This window comes from Priapulus caudatus, unplaced genomic scaffold (assembly GCF_000485595.1).
Source record: "Priapulus caudatus unplaced genomic scaffold, Priapulus_caudatus-5.0.1 Scaffold749, whole genome shotgun sequence".
NCBI lineage: Eukaryota > Metazoa > Priapulida > Priapulimorpha > Priapulimorphida > Priapulidae > Priapulus > Priapulus caudatus.
In genome coordinates, this window is record NW_014577810.1 from 137,496 (window position 1) to 156,102 (window position 18,607).

At 45.1% G+C, this 18,607-nt stretch overlaps 1 protein-coding gene across 1 annotated transcript; it reads left to right on the forward strand.

The window, feature by feature from the left end:
- Positions 1-474: 474 nt before the first annotated feature.
- LOC106813274 (neuropeptide FF receptor 2-like) lies at positions 475-5,448 on the forward strand. The gene is made up of 3 exons (XM_014817376.1): positions 475-793; positions 3,535-3,634; positions 4,550-5,448. Exons 1-3 carry the CDS (start codon positions 475-477, stop codon positions 5,280-5,282), a joined length of 1,152 nt encoding a protein of 383 aa, XP_014672862.1. The 3' UTR covers positions 5,283-5,448.
- The last annotated feature ends 13,159 nt before the right edge of the window (positions 5,449-18,607 follow it).

The window sequence follows — 18,607 nt, forward strand, 5'->3', positions numbered from 1 at the left end:
GTACGCGTTCGTGCACATGGATGCGTGCAATATTGGCACCTCAACATTGTGAATGTCACACAGTCGTGTTCAAAATTAATAAAAAAATCAATTCACTTGTATATTTGTATTATAGAAATGCCTAGAAAGACTTAGTTATCTTTTAAGGCTTATGTAGTTGTTCTATCGGGCCCTCCTCAGCACGCCTAATTTAAACTACGCTGGGCCGCTAAAGGTCGCAATATGTAGTAGACCTATGTATGGATGATCGCCAATGATTCGCCACCGAGTCTGTGTTAAGCACAGGCATGTACTTCGAGCAATTCAGCCTATAGTCACGCCACACGCACGCTGCTGCACATTTACACACACACACAAACACACACACACACACACACACACACACACACACACACACACACACACACACACACACACACACACACACACACACCTCGTAATTCTCGCTTCCTCCTTTTCTCTCAGACGCGCCAGATGGACAGCACGCCAGAGGACGCCACCAGCGGCTACGCGCAGCCCGACCCGGATGTCGGCTACCTCGACCCGAACGTGTCGTACGCCGACAGCATCGCGACGCTGACCTTCTCCAAGCCGGAAGTGGGCGTGATCGGCGTCGCCTACGCGCTCGTCTTCGTCGTCGGTATCGTCGGCAACTGCTTCGTGATCGCCGTCGTCGCGCGCACGCCGCAGATGTGGTGCGCGACGCACTTCTTCATCGCCAACCTGGCGTTCGCCGACGTGCTCGTGCTTATGTTCTGCCTGCCCGTCAACTTCATACAGAACGTCTTCTTCGGTAAGCAATGCGAGGACGCCGATCTAACATGGTATACCCTCCCCCCCCACACACACACCCGGTGTGGCAAACGGGTCCCTTTCTACATTGTGCATAGGCGTGCGTAGGTTTAGCAGAACGCATTGGGCATGCAAATAGGGATTTCGACCTTTATTGGCCATTTGAAGTGTGAAGGGACGTTTGCTATAAGAGGATGTATACCACGCTACATTGGTTTCATATGGCTTCTGCGTGCGTATGTTGTATTGCCGAAGAATAACTGATTACATCGTAATCACTTAACGAATTACTGATTACATCATATCACGTCCTACCTAATTTTAATCCTCCTAGCTGGTTATGGGTGTGTTCTGCCAACATGTTCTGCTTGTGCATCTATGACAAATACGACATACGCATATACGCTCTCCTATGACACTATTTGTCATAAGAAGATTCTTCCTATGACAAATATTGGCGAGTCAACTTTGTTCCGCTTTACAGCTGAAATTCACTGCTTGCGTTTATAATAGCGCTCCTAAACTCCAATGATGCGCACAACACAACACATACAACAATATTTGTCATAGGAAGAATCTTCCTATGACAAATAGTGTCATAGGAGAGCGTATATGCATATATCGTATTTGTCATAGATGCTAGCAGAACAGGCCGGTTCTGCAGTAAGCTATATGCGCATCTTAGCAAGGAAATAGCATTAAATCACACTTATTGAAACCCTGCTGGCTTGGCTGGTTGTTCTGTGAGCTAGGTGAAGTTGGCAGAAAAATTCGATCAAGTCACACCTAATGAAACTACTGCTGGCTGGTTGTTTTGTGAGCTAGGTGAAAGTTGTCATGGGAGTGGCTTCACATCAGATGTAATGTTACGCCTCATGCTGACTGTCGATAGTACTGTGTACGTGTGTTGGCGACGTGTTGGCTCCATACTGCAATAGATGTTAATGTACCAGTGGGAAATGTAATAAATTTTTAAGACAGTGATATAGTAAAAGTGAGAGAGAGAAGGCAATGAGAGCGAAGTATATATATATATATATATAGCTGGAGAGGGAGAGAAAGTAAAGAGAGAGAGAGAGAGAGAGAGAGAGTGAGAGAGGAGGGGAGAGGACGACGACGACGACGAGGAAGAGGATGAAAAGAAGAAGGGCACGCCGAAGGTGGAAGCTGTGAGATAATGAGACCCATAAAGCTGCAGCTCTGTCATATACGGATGCGCAGTAATGTTCGTCCGGACAGAATACGAGTGGCTCACTGATTTGTATTGCCAGCCATTCACCGGCGGAGTGCAAGCCCATGTGATACGTCGGCGCGCGTGTCTATAGACGATCGTGTAATGGGAATTCAGTGTGCGCCGGAGAGTGATTCACTGCTGTCCGGCGATTAAGTGTTGACACAGCGCGGGAGGGTATCACATGAACATGTACTCTCCGTACGCATCTCGTGCAAACAGAATGTCAAGAACCGTTCGTTATCGCCCGCGGGACATGGACACGCTGTAGTTACGAGCGCGATTCTAATGACGCGATTGGCGGCATAACTACACTAGCGTCCCGAAGCTGTGTCGCGCTGTCGCATCGTAATTAATGTGTCGCGTGGTGCCGATGACGCGGTTGACGTCGACGGCCGCTGTCACGTAATAGCGGGGTGTATATATCTTTATGACATAATAGGAAAGGTGACGACTAAGGGTAATTAATGTTACGAAGAAATTCACTTTACATCATATCGCCTCATAAAGTGAGGAAACCATCCATAGCGGGGGTAGGTCAGTGTAGGAATACTTTTAATTCGTGCTACCCTTGACTTTTTCAATAATGACAGACAATGAGTTTTCAAAGTTGGGTAATAGAAAACTGTTAAACCGCATCAACCAATGCTGGTATCATACATTAATTAACGAGAAACAATCTCGCTCCTTATGCCTATAGGTATACTAAGCAACGTGTCATCGAAACAACTGTGCAACTCCTCTCGCGCGAGTCGAAAACAATTGTCATGTAAGGCCATTACGAGGAATGTCAATACCTGTCCAGTGTTTGCTTCCAATAACACATAAGACTGCCGAGGCTAGCTGGTGGCAACCAGCTACATTGTGTTGAATATACCCCGACGCCCCATCGGCAGAGCAAATGCAAGGACTCGACAGAAGAGTTCAAAAAGTATATTGTATTATTTTGAAAGCTGTCTCCTTAAAAATGAGGCTGTGACACAAACTAGACACTAAGTGAATATGAGAAAAAAGCTAAGTAGATTTTGTTGACGATCTTTTATTAATAGATATAATATGTTTATCGAATAGGTAGATTTTTTGTTATTTGAAATAGGTTTTTTAGAAGTGACGGATTTTTTAGTCGTTATCTTTTTGATTACGCTTCATAATTCGAGGTTCGAAAATCTTTAAATTTTAATAATAATTCTAAAAACAGCGACACGTCCGATAATCACACTCTCGGATAATTACCGTCCATATAGTGTTTCCATTTCGCAATATCCTATGGGCTTTTCAAACTCTACAGCGCGTGGTTAATTACCAGCTTAATTACCGTTCATTTGTACTATTTACGTCACGGGCCCGCGGCGTCCTTCGCATAAGCGGTTGATTTAGGAAATGATTATATTTCTGATTATCTTTCCTACCGTGTAATCATAGCGGGACCGTGTAATCTAATGATTACTCGTAGATGGCATTGCAGCTTAGCTCGGTGCGAGCCGATTCTATCGTTTCCTTCGTGTTTGCAGATTACATTCTAGGTCTGTTCGTCTGCAAGGTCGTCACGTGGCTGCAGGGCGTCTCCGTGTCGGTATCCGTGACAACGCTAGCGGCGATATCCCTCGAGAGGTAAACGGAATTATTCGATTCCTAATATTCAGCGGTTTATCGTCGAAGTCGGACATCTTATGCTCCGGCGCAGATGCGGGTCTTGTGCAGCCGTTCGCTTCGGCGCAGACTCCCGAGGGGCTACGCGCAGGTAAAGCGAACGCAGACTTTCCTTCGAGGGAATGAAATTAACATCGAGTGAAAGCGCAACGATGATTCGCCGCTCGGCGATGACGTCATCGCGCGAATCGAGAAGCCGGGGAAAGATCGCGCGATGGATTACGCTAATTATGTTGTAATAGTCGCGTTTTGCGTTACGTTCTTGGCGACGTCGACCGTCTCGATCGCGATAATTGGACTTTAATGAACAGCCATTACGCGACCGTTGTCGCATTTACGCCGCAGCGCTCCGTGTATAATCAGTAGACGATATATTTACGTCGCGCGCGCGCGTATCCGGTTGAAGAAAATAAAATAAAAACTCCCTGCGCGTCGCACGTTGCCGATTGCAAGCAGTGCACGTATTACGCCCATCCGATTACGTAGCGAGATTCGCTGTCGATCGTAGAGATTTTTTCCTGTCGTGTCTCTTGCAGAAAAATCCTGAGATATGTCAGGAAATAAAGTAATAGGCGTAACGGGGAAATGCGAATTGTGCATATAGGTATTCATGCGTGGCTGTATAGCGAGCGACAGCGGCGTGCGTGCGCTGATGAAGTGAAACAGTAGTAGAGCAGCTCGTATAAATCGTCTTATTATTAGGCATAGATTATATAAACGCATTAGCTGGCCACTATTAGTATTTCTTTCTATAGATGTTCCCAATTGGCTGTGATATTGCATGTCGCTTTCGCGACGAAATCTCCGCTTGAACGCTTTCAAACAGACATTCGACAAAATTTCCCAATCGTCATATCCTTCTTTTTTCGGGCACAGGTACTTCGCCATTTGTTACCCGATCCGCTACCAGATGTCGCTGCAGATCGCGCGCCGCGTCATCGTCTGCACGTGGATCTACTCGTGCGCCGCCTTCGTGCCGTGGCTCGTCTACTATCACCTCTTCACGCCCTACCCGCAGCGGCTGCCCGACATCGAGCAGTGTCGCGACTGGTGGCCGAGCCCGCTCGCTCGTACGCTGCACTATCTGTTCGTGACGTTCTTCGCCACCTACTTCCTGCCGCTGCTCATCATCTCCGGTACGTACATGATGATCTTCGCGCGCGTCTGGCGGCGCGAGATTCCCGGCGACGCGACGACGGCGCGCTACTACGACAAGCTGGCGAGCAAGCAGAAGGTGAAGGTCGCCAAGATGGTGCTCATCGTCGTCTGCATGTTCGCGCTCTCCTGGCTGCCGCTGCACGTGCTCTACATGCTGTCGATGTTTGGCGCCGTGCCGTACGCGACGATGTCGGAGGCGGGAAAGCACGCCTACCGCTACGTGCAGGTGTTCGTGCTCTGGCTCGGCATCGCCAACAGCTCCGTCAACCCGGTCGTCTACGCGTACCTGAATCGAAAGTACCGACTCGGCTTCCGCGCGATCCTGCGCAGTCGTTCGTGCTCGAAGCGTCTACAGCTGTCGCATGTCGGCGGCAGCAGCCGCCAGACGGTGCACTCGTCGTGCGTCGACCCGACCGAGGAGGTGCTGCAGTCGCACTCGACGGCCGTGTGACAGATGGCGCGTCGCAAGCGGCTCGGTAGACAATTGAACGTCGCAAACTTGGAGTGGCTTGCGACGACGCCGATAACAACTTGCAGCTGCAGAAGAAGTAGGTATCGCTGCGTGTGTATGCGAGCAGCAGTAACGCAAGAGCGCATTCCTAACAGGCAGCGCCGGAGTGCCCAGAAAACAGATGAGCATCGCTGTGCATGACAGCCGTCCCGGGACGGCTACAAAACAAGTGCGCATCACCAAATTTGGCAGGCGGTGCCAGCGTAGAGCCCGCAAAACAAAGGGTTAGCGTCGCCGGGAGCGATCGTGGGTTGTCACGTGACCGCCCTGAACGCAGAGCTGAGCCTCGGAATGACCAATTACGACGAAGCCTTGCCGAATTATCGCGAAAAGCTCCGAAGTGCCGTAAACAGCTTTTGAAATGAGAACCCCGATCAGATGCCGGATTGCGAGCTGACAACCACTGACAACCACTGGCTACTGCTTGCAACCACTGGCAACAGCTGACAACCACTGGCAAATACTAGCAACCCGTGGCAACCCATGTCGTTCGTTGCCTGCTCCATCCGTTTATAACTAGTATATATATATATATATCAAGAGCTAATAAACAGCGGTAGGTAACCATAAGTGTTTATTAGCTCTTGATATATATATATATATATATATATATATATATATTATAACCATCCAACGAGTAAATGAGACAGAAGCCGGAGAGGTGTACACAGTGTTCTAGTAATACAAGGGTTGCTCGAAGCACGCGTACACTAAGGCGTGTACACACACACACGCGCGCGCACGCAGCGTATACATACCCGTAATCGTGCCCGCACGCATTTCATAATAAAAATCACACGCATTTATGTGTGCAAAGCGCAGACACGTACTCACTCGTGCGCATGTGAACACACGCACGTACCCACACGCACACACTAACGCGCGCACACACACGCGTGCACGCGCGCACACGTACACGCATCATAACAAAAACAAATATATTTAGGTGTAGATTACGTCAATGTAACATCGTGCGAATATATGCTATTGTCATATATTAATATAAATGTTGTTATTATATATTAGCTTTCGTGTCCGCACAAAACTTCAATGCTTGCTCAGCCAAAATATAAAACCGATAAAAAGACATCGTGTAAATACGTGTACGTTGTTGTATAAATACGAGTTTGTTATATGTATATTCAGATATTGTCGGTTAATGTTCGTCGGTGTTATACAAGCTATGTCGTTTTTGCAGTTCATATCATGAATCTGGCTAGACTTAGAGCACAACGTGTATGTGTTCGTATGGTAACTAGCCTAATGTTAGTTTTCGAAATCTAATACTAACAGCCCTGATGATGTTCAATCTTTATCATTACGTACGCAGAAGAATGTCATTCAGCTATTCTTTGGACTCCAATACAGCACGTCTTGTGTTTTCTAACGCAAGGCGGTGGAATTCTCTCTCTCTCTTTCCCTCCCTTCCCCTCTCTCTCCCTCCCCGTGTCTGTCTCTCTAATTATATATATATATATATACAATTAGTGCTAAATATTATCGCACAAAAACAAAAATATGACAAATCGATTCACTTCGCTTCCTGACATGACACAAAACATGCAAACACGCATGCACACACGTGCGTACACACGCATGAACGCATGCACACACGCACGCACGCGTGCATAGACAGACAGTAGTATCTCGTCTAATTCCGACACACATATACCGGAATTGCCTTTGATATTTGTTAGTTCTAGATATATATGTGTGTGATAATGTGTATATTATGAACCGATTTTACGATATTATGTGATAGGAGAAATAGGATCAACGTGAGTGAATACAAGATATACATGCAGGCTTTAGGAAGCCATGCGCGCGCCTTCCTAAAGACCATGATAAGTGGAACAAGTACTATATTGCCCCGCAGAACCGTACGTATAAACCACATGATACACACAGTTCAGAATTTTGTTGAAGCTCTGAGGTTGCTGTGGTGATTGCGAGGAAATCCGATGTAATCTAGTAGGCTCGTGTACGATTTATATATGGACGTTATATTATTTATGTTCACTTGGCAAGTGCGCCACAAAATGCCCTCATATTTTCCCACAGGCGATAGTCAGCAGTAGGCCCCCTACAACCGAGTACATCCCTCACACTATTCCCGCTCACCGCTCTTTCATGCCTTCGTTTGTCCATAGAATAGCGCATCCTGTATATATATATATATACATTTATATAATATACATACACGCATGCAGCATCACTAGGCAGATCTTCATTGGCTCGCAAATCGTTGAATGACCGATGCTGTCAAGTCCGGAAATGAAGCGCGATCATTCCTCACGCGATCAGTCATCGTCATCGTCGGTCGCATGCATGTAGAGCGTAGCTGTTTATCGCAAACATGCAGACGCCATCGTTTCATTTCCCGCCGCCACCGCCCGCCGCACATCTCGTCACGCCGCAACCGCGCATGACGACCGTATAAATAAATAAATAAATATATATATATATATATATATATATATATATGTATATGTATATATATTCGGTTATGTTAATCCTCCGGACCTGTAATCTATGGCGCAGACGAGGGTTCCGTTACGATGCTCATTTGTGCTCGAAACGAAACGAGGTGATGTGCGTTTAGCGCTTACGACGGATTTATGGACTCACTCTATAGCGGTTCTTTCTTCCACGCGAGCGACTTCATTCGTCTATCTTTCCGGCTATTCATACATCGTGCCATTATTCGTACACGCTCGCGTGCGGAATGCTTAGCCTGCTGCCTCGCTGCGATTCTCCGGCGAGAGTTGCGCCGTAAATGACGAATGGTCGGATTTATTTTTTATTAAATTTCGACGTCTAGCCGGCGTCCGCCGGGAAGAGTGAACACGGCGAACGTGCATTCCAAGCGCGGCTGTATAATCCCTGCCTCTTCTCGCCACTCGTTCTTTCATCTCTCTCTCTCCCTATCCTCTCTTCTCTCTCTCTCTCTCTCTCCTCTCTCTCTCTCTCTCTCTCTCTCTCTCTCTCTCTCTCTCTCTTCTCTCTCTCTCTCTCTCTCTCCTGTCTCTCTCATCCCTTGTTCGCTCGCTCAGTCGCGCGCGTTGTTACGCACGCGGATGATGATCATCGCACGAAACGTACCCTGTGCGTATTAACGTATCCACAAGGTAACATGAGTCACGCAAGCTCCTGCCTCTAAGATGCCAGTAATTAGACGTCGTTGTAGATTATGGTGACTGTCGAGCCGGGGCGGCGACACGTATATAATTTTGCTGTTGATTTCGGGCGCTGTAATGAGTGAGGGGCGCGAGCGGGGCACGCGGAAGCGAAAGCTCGTGTCGTGGTTAGCGTCGGGAAAGAAATCCATTGCTTACTGTTGTGAAACAAACTGGACTGTGTAAGCTGTGCCAATAAACGTATGACAGTGATACAGGAGTTCACGTGTTCTGCCGTGATATATATAGTGGTATTACCGATTAACCTGACCTACAATCGCTCTGCATTTCTATCTCTCTCTCTCTCTCTCTCTGTCTCCGCCTTTCTGTTTCTCTTTCTCTTTTTCCCTCTCCACCCCCCTCTCTTCCTCTTCATTCATTCTCTCTCTCTTATTTTACCCCGTTATCAATCTCCCTTTCTACCGCAGCTATTCGTTCATCTCTATATGTAACATGAAGGCTATACCTCCCAGTGTGAACTGTGTAAAGGTCCGGTACTGGCTACTCGAGAAACCCTCATCATCGACTATACATCATCACCCGGTGTACTACTATACCCCCGGGCCAGGTTTCTCCGCTTGCGTTTACATGTAACGTCACGGAGAGATCAACACACCGTGATTAGTAGGTCTGTGATAAGTAGCCACTAATTCAACGCGTCGCGCGGGATCTCGCGGGATCAACGTGCCGAAAATACCCGATCATCGTAGTCACCGAAAACGCGAGACATGGATTAAACATCGAATACGCGCGTCTTTGGTTATCCACTCATTAAAACTTTAAACCTTGTTTTTAAATCGTGCAGCATAGGCCTGCAGCAACTTTACTGCTTTATTTTCTGCACCGAACTTTATTCAGCATAACTCTTGTTATTATATGGCTCTTGCTGTTAACCTTGCACTAGCAAGATGACCCCATTTCTACATTCTGATTGAATCAAATCGGGACACAACATCAGTGACCGCGGATGAAGGTCGAACCACAGATTCTTTAACAAGTCTGCTATCTACTAGACCACTACTCACTAACATTAAAACTATCAACATTCATCAAGTTCGAACTTTTTACCAGTTTTTCAGTTAATTACTCAAATTTATTAACTTTAACAGCCGCTATCTATGAAGGACGATGGGCAATTTTCGTGTAATTTTAGTGAGTAAATGTAGTTTAGGCCGCTATAGGCTGATTCAATAAGTATAGCAATGGATTAAGCCTCAATATAATAAGCAGGGAGAGGCACCTCAAGAACTTCTTATTTTCCCAATTTGCTCCCAGGTGATCTTTAGATAATGGAGCGTTACGATATACTTCATCATTTGCTTCAGTACACTTAGTCGAAAGCCAACAATTTCATCGTTGAGTCGGCCTTTACAGCTTAATTGGCGAGATCTTTTTTTTATCAAACAATAATATTACTACTGCGTTTTTTTCCGAGTCCGTGCACGGCAAATTTCGCCGCCAAAGTCGTGCGTGCATGCAGACGCGAACGCTGTCGCGCTAATGACGTCGCGTGGCTTACAGCGTGAGTTAAAAGGTTGAAGGAGAAATGAGCTCGTCGAGATTCGTTACTATGGTGGTCAGCATCTTTCCTTCTCGCTTCTCACTCTCCCCTTCATCTCGGGCGCGCGCTACCACCTCCCCCGCTTCCTCCCGCTCCAACCTCTCTCTCTCTCTCGCGCGCGCGCGCTCACTGTGTTGCTTGCGCATTCTCCTTCCCTCTTTCCTCTCTCACACATTCTCTCCCTGCATACCCATCCCCTGTTTCTCTTTGAAGGGAGAAACCTGGCGCTCGCGGTTGAATCCGTCCGTGCTGCCACGGCATTCACGTATACCGCTGAATGGAAATAGGGAAGTAGGAAAGAGACGAGAAGAAAAGAAAATTGATCGATTGATAATAGAATCCTCGCAGCTACATCATCTTTTGCACCTTACCCGTGTATGCGGTATGATTAACGGCCTTGCTTGCAACTAAACCATGCAACACGGACCATGCAGACCCATCAGTCAACCTATTTGCTATAAAAGCATTTCATCCACGAACATTCGTGTTTCTACACGGCACGCGCGCGCACGCACACACGTACATACGTACAGATAAATACACACAGATAAATACAGTGTACGCGCGCACACTCTGTTTGTGGATTTTGCTGGTACTGCTGCTGCTGTTGGTGGTGGTGCTGGTGCTACTACATTACTATTCATACTGCTACGGCTACTGCTGCTACACTGACTACCACTCTTAATACTACTACTACAACTTTTCCCTCTTCTTCGTCTTCTTCTTCTTCTTCTTCTTCTTCTTCTTCTTTTTCGTCTTCATCTTCCTCATTGTCATTCATCTTCTTTTTCCCCTTCGTCCTTCTTTGCTCCTGATGCTATTGTCACTGGTGCCGTTGCCGCCACCGTTACTGGTCCCTCTTTAACCCGCTAAACTGTTGCAACAGTCGTTGCAGTACTGCTGCTGCTGCTGCTACGGTCGTTGTTGTTGTTGACGCTGCGGCTGCAAGTAATGCTTCTGTTATTGCTGCTGCTGATGTTATTGTTGCTGATGCTAGTGTTGTTTCTGTGGCTGTAACTGTTGCGGCTATTATTGTTGCTGCTGCTGCTGCTATTATTGTTGCGGATGCTAGTGTTATTTCTGCGCCTGTAACTGCTGCTGCTGTTATTGTTGCTGCTGCTGTTGTTGCTGCTGTTTACCTGTTGTTGCTGCTGCTGGACGTGCTGCTGCTGCTGTTTAGCTGTTGATGCTGCTGTTGCTGGGGCTGCTGCTGCTCTTGTTGTTCTGCTGATATTGCTATTGTTACTGGAGATGCTGCAGCTGATCACACTACTGCTGCTGTTTCTGTGCGGCGATATCTCGATGACTGCTTATCACTCGTTAAGCAGGACGGCCAGTAAGCCAGTCTGGAGCGATTCATGATCTGAATCGAGCTCAATATATTCGATTAGTAGAGATCTGCGTAGCCCGCTTAACCTTTTCTCCGCTTCATATCGCAACAGTAAACCGTTCCATTAACGGGTGGGGCTTACGCCTTTTCGCTCACCCGCTCTCTTCTCTTTCTCTCTCTCTCTCTCACTCTCTCTCTCTATCTTCCTCTCTCTCTCTCTCTCTTTCTCTCCCTCTATCTCTTTTTCTCTCGCGCGCGTGATCTTTTTTCCCACTCTCGTTCTCGTTCTCGTTTCTCGTTCTCGTTCTGTCTCGCGCGCGAGACAAATAAAGGGGATGCGAGATTAGGAGCAACATAGTGAATGAGAAGAGAGACCACGTGAAGCTAGATGAATTTTTCATTAGCTCGAAAATTGCGACCGTCAAATATTTACCGCATCGAAATGACGCTCTACTGACGAGCCTTCTTACTTCGCGACGTAATTGGATCGAGAGTAATGACAACAGGCTCCCATGAATGTCGCGGGGAAAGCCGGTTACAATAGGAAGCCAGTGTGGAACTGCCAGCTTCTTCGACAGTCTTGCTTCTCACAAGTTCAAAATCACGCTCCGAATTCTTTTTCGTCTACACTTGGCTGCGTGCGGCGCAGCAGAGCGTTTGTATATATATATATACATATGTGTCCTTGGCTTTGAACAAGAACGACACGAACGCTCGACGACCTTTAGAAATATTGATTTAATAAAGGTTATATCTAACATAACGCAACACTGCCACGTATTTGATACGGACATTAAGCCGGTATGTAATCACTGACAAGCACAGGGGTCCGTGGAGCCGAGATGATCAATTTGTCAGCTTGTTGTCAGCCTTTATCAGCAGTTTGTCAGCTTCGATGTGCTTTCTAATGGAATAAATACTAATTGCCGAAAATAATGAAATTGTGCATGTAGGGCCTAATAACGGATGTAACGCACTCGGCAGATTTGGCAGTCCGGCGTCACGCCATGCGATGTGACGCGTATGACGTTTGACCTAAACAACATGTGTGAATAGAATAAACATACAGTTCCGGAAAACATACATCTTTTATTCGCAAATGCCGATCCAAATTATTTTTGTTAAACACTAACATCGTGCGAATTATGCATTCTAGAATACAGAAAACGCCGCACTCCCGGCTTATTACCAAAGGCACCACAGCAGCTTTACTCGACTTGCATTTGACAAGTACTGTCCACAGCACTACTAATATAACTGCCACAACGTTACACCCTGCAACAGCTCATGCAGTTTTTCTTGTCTTGTTCCTGCCCTACCCATGTTGCATGTTTATTGCCTAAAACTGTCATTCATTATTTTCATAAACGATTCATTGTCATATGAGCCAGACAAGGTTTAAAAACGCAGTTAATTATATCCACACGCGAGCGAAATACGTAAATCAAAAGGCGCGTTTTATCTTTTTAGTCATTTCATTCACCACTATTATTATCGTTCTAACAACGTCCGTCCCCTATGGCACGACAACAGTAATCTGATAAAGGTCGAGTGCACTTAATCTAGGAGTTGTGCGCTATATGCATTAACTGCACGTCTGTAATAATTTATTAATAATATTGAGCTTAGCGATCCGGGATCTAGTTAAACCTAAATGATATGGAACAGATTTCGACCGAAAACAAATTCAGTAATCCAGATGCCTTTTCTAATTAATTTCTGACGAGGTGCATGCCAGCTTGGTCGCACACCGGCGTATCCAGTTTGTCACAATACTGACGTGGATAGAGTCGGCGACAAATCGATGCTTCACTCAACCACACACCCTCGCAGGGTTTTTCTCTCTTTCTCCCTCTCTTTCTCTCCCTTTCTCTCTCCTTCTCGCGCCCTCTTTTTTCTCTCTCGTCTTTCTTTCTTCCCCTCCCATCTCTCTATTTTTCTCTTTTAAATTTTTAGATTGTGGATACAATAGTAATGTTTATGTGGTCATTTCAAAATTCATTTCGTAATAAGCAACAATGCTATTATAATTTAACCCAAAACGCTGTGATTGTGTAGTATATACAACATGAATAAACACACAAACGATCTTCACAACATCTTGCAAAATTCTTATTTCCGGAACAAAATGTATTTAACAAACACGATGGGACGTAAATCGAAACTGTCGGAACGTGATATACCTATAATGACATTGATTATAAACGCGTGTGCAGTAGTAATCCACGCGGATGCAAGTTTGCAGCGTCGAGGAGAGAAATTTATATGCGAGATCATTTATGACGTGCATTCATTGACGTTGACGTTGCTAGATTATCACATTGCACCTAGCAATTAGGGGTTTGCGGTTTTTTCCCCGCTAGGTGCACTGGCCGTTTGCAATGTCATTGTCATGACTTACACCGTGTATCGTGTCTAACTAAGAAATTTAGTAGATCGACGCGACGGGAAAACTTTTGCATTGCCAAAATAGAACCTTGACTAGCAGGGGTCCAATAACTCCATCCAACAATCTGTCACAGTAATAGGTATTCGTGCGCATTGGTTTATCTGTGCCGAGGTACCCTTAAAAGCGCAATAAATACGTTCCACAGGAAGCTAATATTCGCCAAGTCCATAAAGAAGAATGCCAGGGTTAGCTTCAGCAATCGGTTTCAAAAATTGCATGTAAAATAGCAAGCAGCAATAGCTGCGGGTGTCTTTATCTTTGTATTCATAACCAGTCGAGTCGTAATCTTCTCATCTACCCATCTTCGAGTAAACCATAGCGTGAAATAATGTGCCGTCACCAAACATTGATCGAAAAGTTCCGTATAGAACCCCTGGATAAACATCCCAAGAGTCGTGATATTACCCGGTGCTTGCCATGATAATAGCCCAGTGGTTGGCCAGCTTTCGATCACTTTTGATGTAAAAATCTAAAAACAAATAAAGATTAACACTCACGCTTTACGGAGTGTAACGCAACAAGTAAAATCTGCACAAAAAAGATAAGGACTGCGGCAGAAGGAGGCTTCTGGGGAGCTGTCATTGGTTTCTAGCCACCCCGATTCGCAAGTTCATGCACGTAGCCATTCTTTAACGAACATCTACTAGCCTTGTGTCAAATTACTGCCAGAGCTTTGTGATATTGCGCTGGTTGTTTCGCGGTGGAACGCTTACTCGGTGTCATGTTGGACAAGTTGGTGCTTTCCGTGGTCGGACTGGTGGCAGCCATGCTATACATGAGAAGCGCTAAGGTACAGACGTGCACTAGCGCTCACTCAGACGAGGAAGACCACGATTACATTACTGTCGGGAGCAGCACAAATGTCGCTCCGCCGCGTGTCACCTTGACGATATCGATCGTAGAGATGTGATTTTTATTCATACTCTTTTTTCCGTTAGAATAGCGGCTGACGTGCGAAAGAACTAGTTTTTTATTATCCGAGTAAGTGCATATAATACGTTAACACAATCCCTTGATGGTTTCCTAATAGCCCTGTACGTTTTTCATGTTTCCCACTGATCTAGAGCAGTTCTAGAATGTGTAGGCGTGCCAAAATTGTATGATTCCTGCTAAACCATGATTGCAACAAACGAATATAATAGCAATATGGTTATGGACTACATAACGGTATGAGGGTGTTAATGACATGATTATTGTCACGGTGAAACATTGAGATTGAGCAATTTTCTCATCAAATCACTAGTGCATATGTGTTCTCTGAATTAAATTGAAATGTCAACCAAATCCAAATGTTTTGTTGAGAATATTGTGCAACTTATAATTTTTCAAAAGAAATATTAGGATAACATGTTATAAAAGTTAATTAAATAAAATTATAAATTACTTAAAATTCGTATTATTACTAATTTATAATAACTCCCGCTCCCACTCCACTCCTACTCCTACTCCTACTCCTACTCCTACTCCTACTCCTACTCCTACTCCTACTCCTACTCCTACTCCTACTCCTACTCCTACTACCCACTCACTTTCACTCCCACTCCCACTCTTACTCCTACTCCCCTTCCTAGTCCCACTTGCATGAACACGCAAGCCCACACTGCATGGGCTCGTACGTTCCTTCTGACGCCAGTTGACTTTCATGCAGTAGCTGAAATTTTAACCCATTGCGATGGAAGGCCATCAAGTAAATCCCTAATGTCAATGCTAGTCGTGGTTTTTTCCTGAAATTGACAAGAACCGCGTTCAGCAGAACTTTGCTTTGACAGTCTGTCGTAGGATCCCTCTCCCGCCACTCATGGGTACGGATGCACAGCACCCGCCTTCCCAATTTCTCCGAAAAATGGGTACTTTTGTCCAGCTATCTCCGGTCCGAGAATCCTTTAAAAAAGGATACATTTAGCAGGTTTATCCGGAGAAACACAGAAAAAAAAGAATTTGTTTTGACTGGCCCGGAGATATTTTTAAGAAGGGGTGTTTAAAACCAGCCCGTAAGGAATTGATAGTCTCCGACTTTTATTTTCCCGCCTATGTGTTCACTACAGAGGGGCAAAACTGAGGTTCAAAATATATTTCGGAAATGATGCCGATGGCTTCGTTTCTTTTCCTTTGGAACCGGGAAGGCGAAAAGAGGGGGGGAAGGTAAAAAATTATGGTCCTTCCTGAGATAGGGGGTGTTTTTGAAACCAAGGAACAAGCGTAGGCGTCCACCTAATATGCTGAGTGGGGGTCCGGGCGTAGGATGCGTATCATAAACTCAGCTTTGTCAGACTGCGCGCACTTTTAGACTTCGCAGCGACATCTGTGTTTAAAGATTTGCGACGAAATGCGACAAGATAACGTCAATGAAGAGCAACGGAAATCAACGATTTAATACAATTCGGCATAATCTATGGAGATATATTACGAATCAGAACTTCCATACATAATGATATACCGTTTAAAAACATCAAATCTACACACTAGCTTTCTTTTTTTATTCGTCAATTGCTATACGTGGCGTCACACAAGCTACGTCTACGTAATGTTTCGAGCGCTGACGTTCGTTCATTCAGAATTGGATACAGGCGAGAAAAGAAGGTGTGAGCAAAGCCCGAATATCGAATGCAATTCCCCAATTTTCTCTCATTTGCTCTTCATACACAGCCGAGAAAACCCCGTGAGCCGCATGCTTATAACAGCTGCGAATCGCCTCCCAGTGGCGTTTCCCGGCAGTGTCACACGGACCATAACCGCCAGGAAGGTGTTTGATAGAACGTGCTATGTGCTAATGTGAACGAGACTCTACGCCGACCCAATCGTACCAATCGTACAATATCGCTGTACGCACTTCACGCTCAGGGACCACGTGAGCGCCGCTTGACACATTCAGATTTTAAAAAATCCGCACCAATGACGTGAGGAAGTAGGTAATCAGCGACAAAAAAAATGTCCAGGGGGTATGCTAGTGTAGACACTAAGCTAAGTATTGATTCATAGCCGATGTGATGGAACTAGGGCATGGCAGATAGCGCGTGCGTGCACCAACGTTGTTAGGTCCGTCAGCTCAGAAAGGGAAGGTCAAGTCACGTGAAGAGGACCAAGTTCAGGCCGGGCCAGATCGAAGAATTGTTAAATAGGGGTTCCATCGCTCAGCGAATGCATGTGTAACGAGGGATTGGGGATTTGAAGCTAGCATAGACAAAGTGAAACCGCCAAGGCTTTGCGCAAGAAATAAACTTAGAGATATAAGAAAGAATATATATTGCGATATAAAGAAACTAATTTTATCATAGTCAGTGCATGGAGTATAGCTGCACGTACAGGGAGAGGTACGACATATATCATACGTTATTGAACCCTATTTAGGCAGATGGGTATAAAGTCGTGTTTGAACGCGCGGTATATTATTTAATCCCATAATTGTAATCGATGCGATTTATTTCAGAGTAGACAGTTGCCAAGCATTCTGAGACACCCGAGGCATCATGAGCGCTGCGCGCGGATGAGCCGCGCAGTTCCGCGAGATATGCGCACGTGACCGCGAGGATGTTCAAGTATGAAGCGCTGTCCGCAGTGGAGACGTGCGCCAAATTCGAAGCCCGGCGCACGTCTCCACAGCGGTCAGCGGATGGTCTGTAGTTTTAGAAGATGACAATGATTATATATGTACGATATTCTAGGAATTGGAGATTATAAAACAGTAACAAAAATCGCTCAGTCATGCTCTAGATTAGCTGAATCAAAAAGATTAGAATTTAATATAAACAAAACAAATAAAATGGTTATAAAATTCACAAACAAAGAAAGGATAGAGAAGGAGATATTAATAGGCAACCAAGTAATAAAAAAATTTACCAAATATTCATACCTAGGGGATTTAATTAATGATATAGGAGGTTATAACGATATGATAAAAGTCCGAACTGAATAATGTAGGTTTATGACGAGGGAAATATTATCATGGGCAGAAGAGCAAAATTATGAAAATCATACTATAGAAGCAAGAGTGAAATTATACGAATGCACAGTTTTACCTTCCTTCCTAAATAACAGTGAAACATGGACTAACTTAACTAGGGAAGAAGTAAAAATGTTGGAGGATTTCCAAAATGAATGCCTGCGTAAAATAATAATCACGCAGAAAACGCAGAAAAATCTACCGAAAGGCATTGAAAGACGATGAAAACTCCAAGGAAAGATACAGAGAAATTAGTAAAAATAACATATAGTTTCTATATGTAAATCGTGGTAAATACATTAAAAACGCATTATTTTATTGAAAATCTCTATATTTACTTATAAAACATCCAAGAGATGGCGCTGTGGCATGTAAACATTGGCTCCGAACATTCCAACCTCTGTCGTGTATAGTGTGCGGTGCTTTGCTTAAAGGCTCACAATGTGCATCCAAACGCTAATTTCTACAGTACTAGACTAGCAAATACTTCGTGGCATGAATAATCACACTACCTTATGACAAAATAAACTCTAGCTCCTCCAATTTCACTGCGCGTTGTCTTATAAAAGGTATTTTAAAAATACCTCCAATGTTGTTGAAATTCTCCGATGTTGTTGACAGTTTCCCCCAATCTCCAAGCAACCGTGCAGCGGTGGCGCGGTACAGCGGTACGGGCGCAGCAAAGATAGAAACATGTGACGTCACCAAACCAAGTCGATGTTATGTTGTTTGAAACAAGTTAGCGTTGGCGCCTGATTACCTGATTTCGCACCTCTTTCTTGTTGGGAACGCGCAGTCAAATGGGAGGA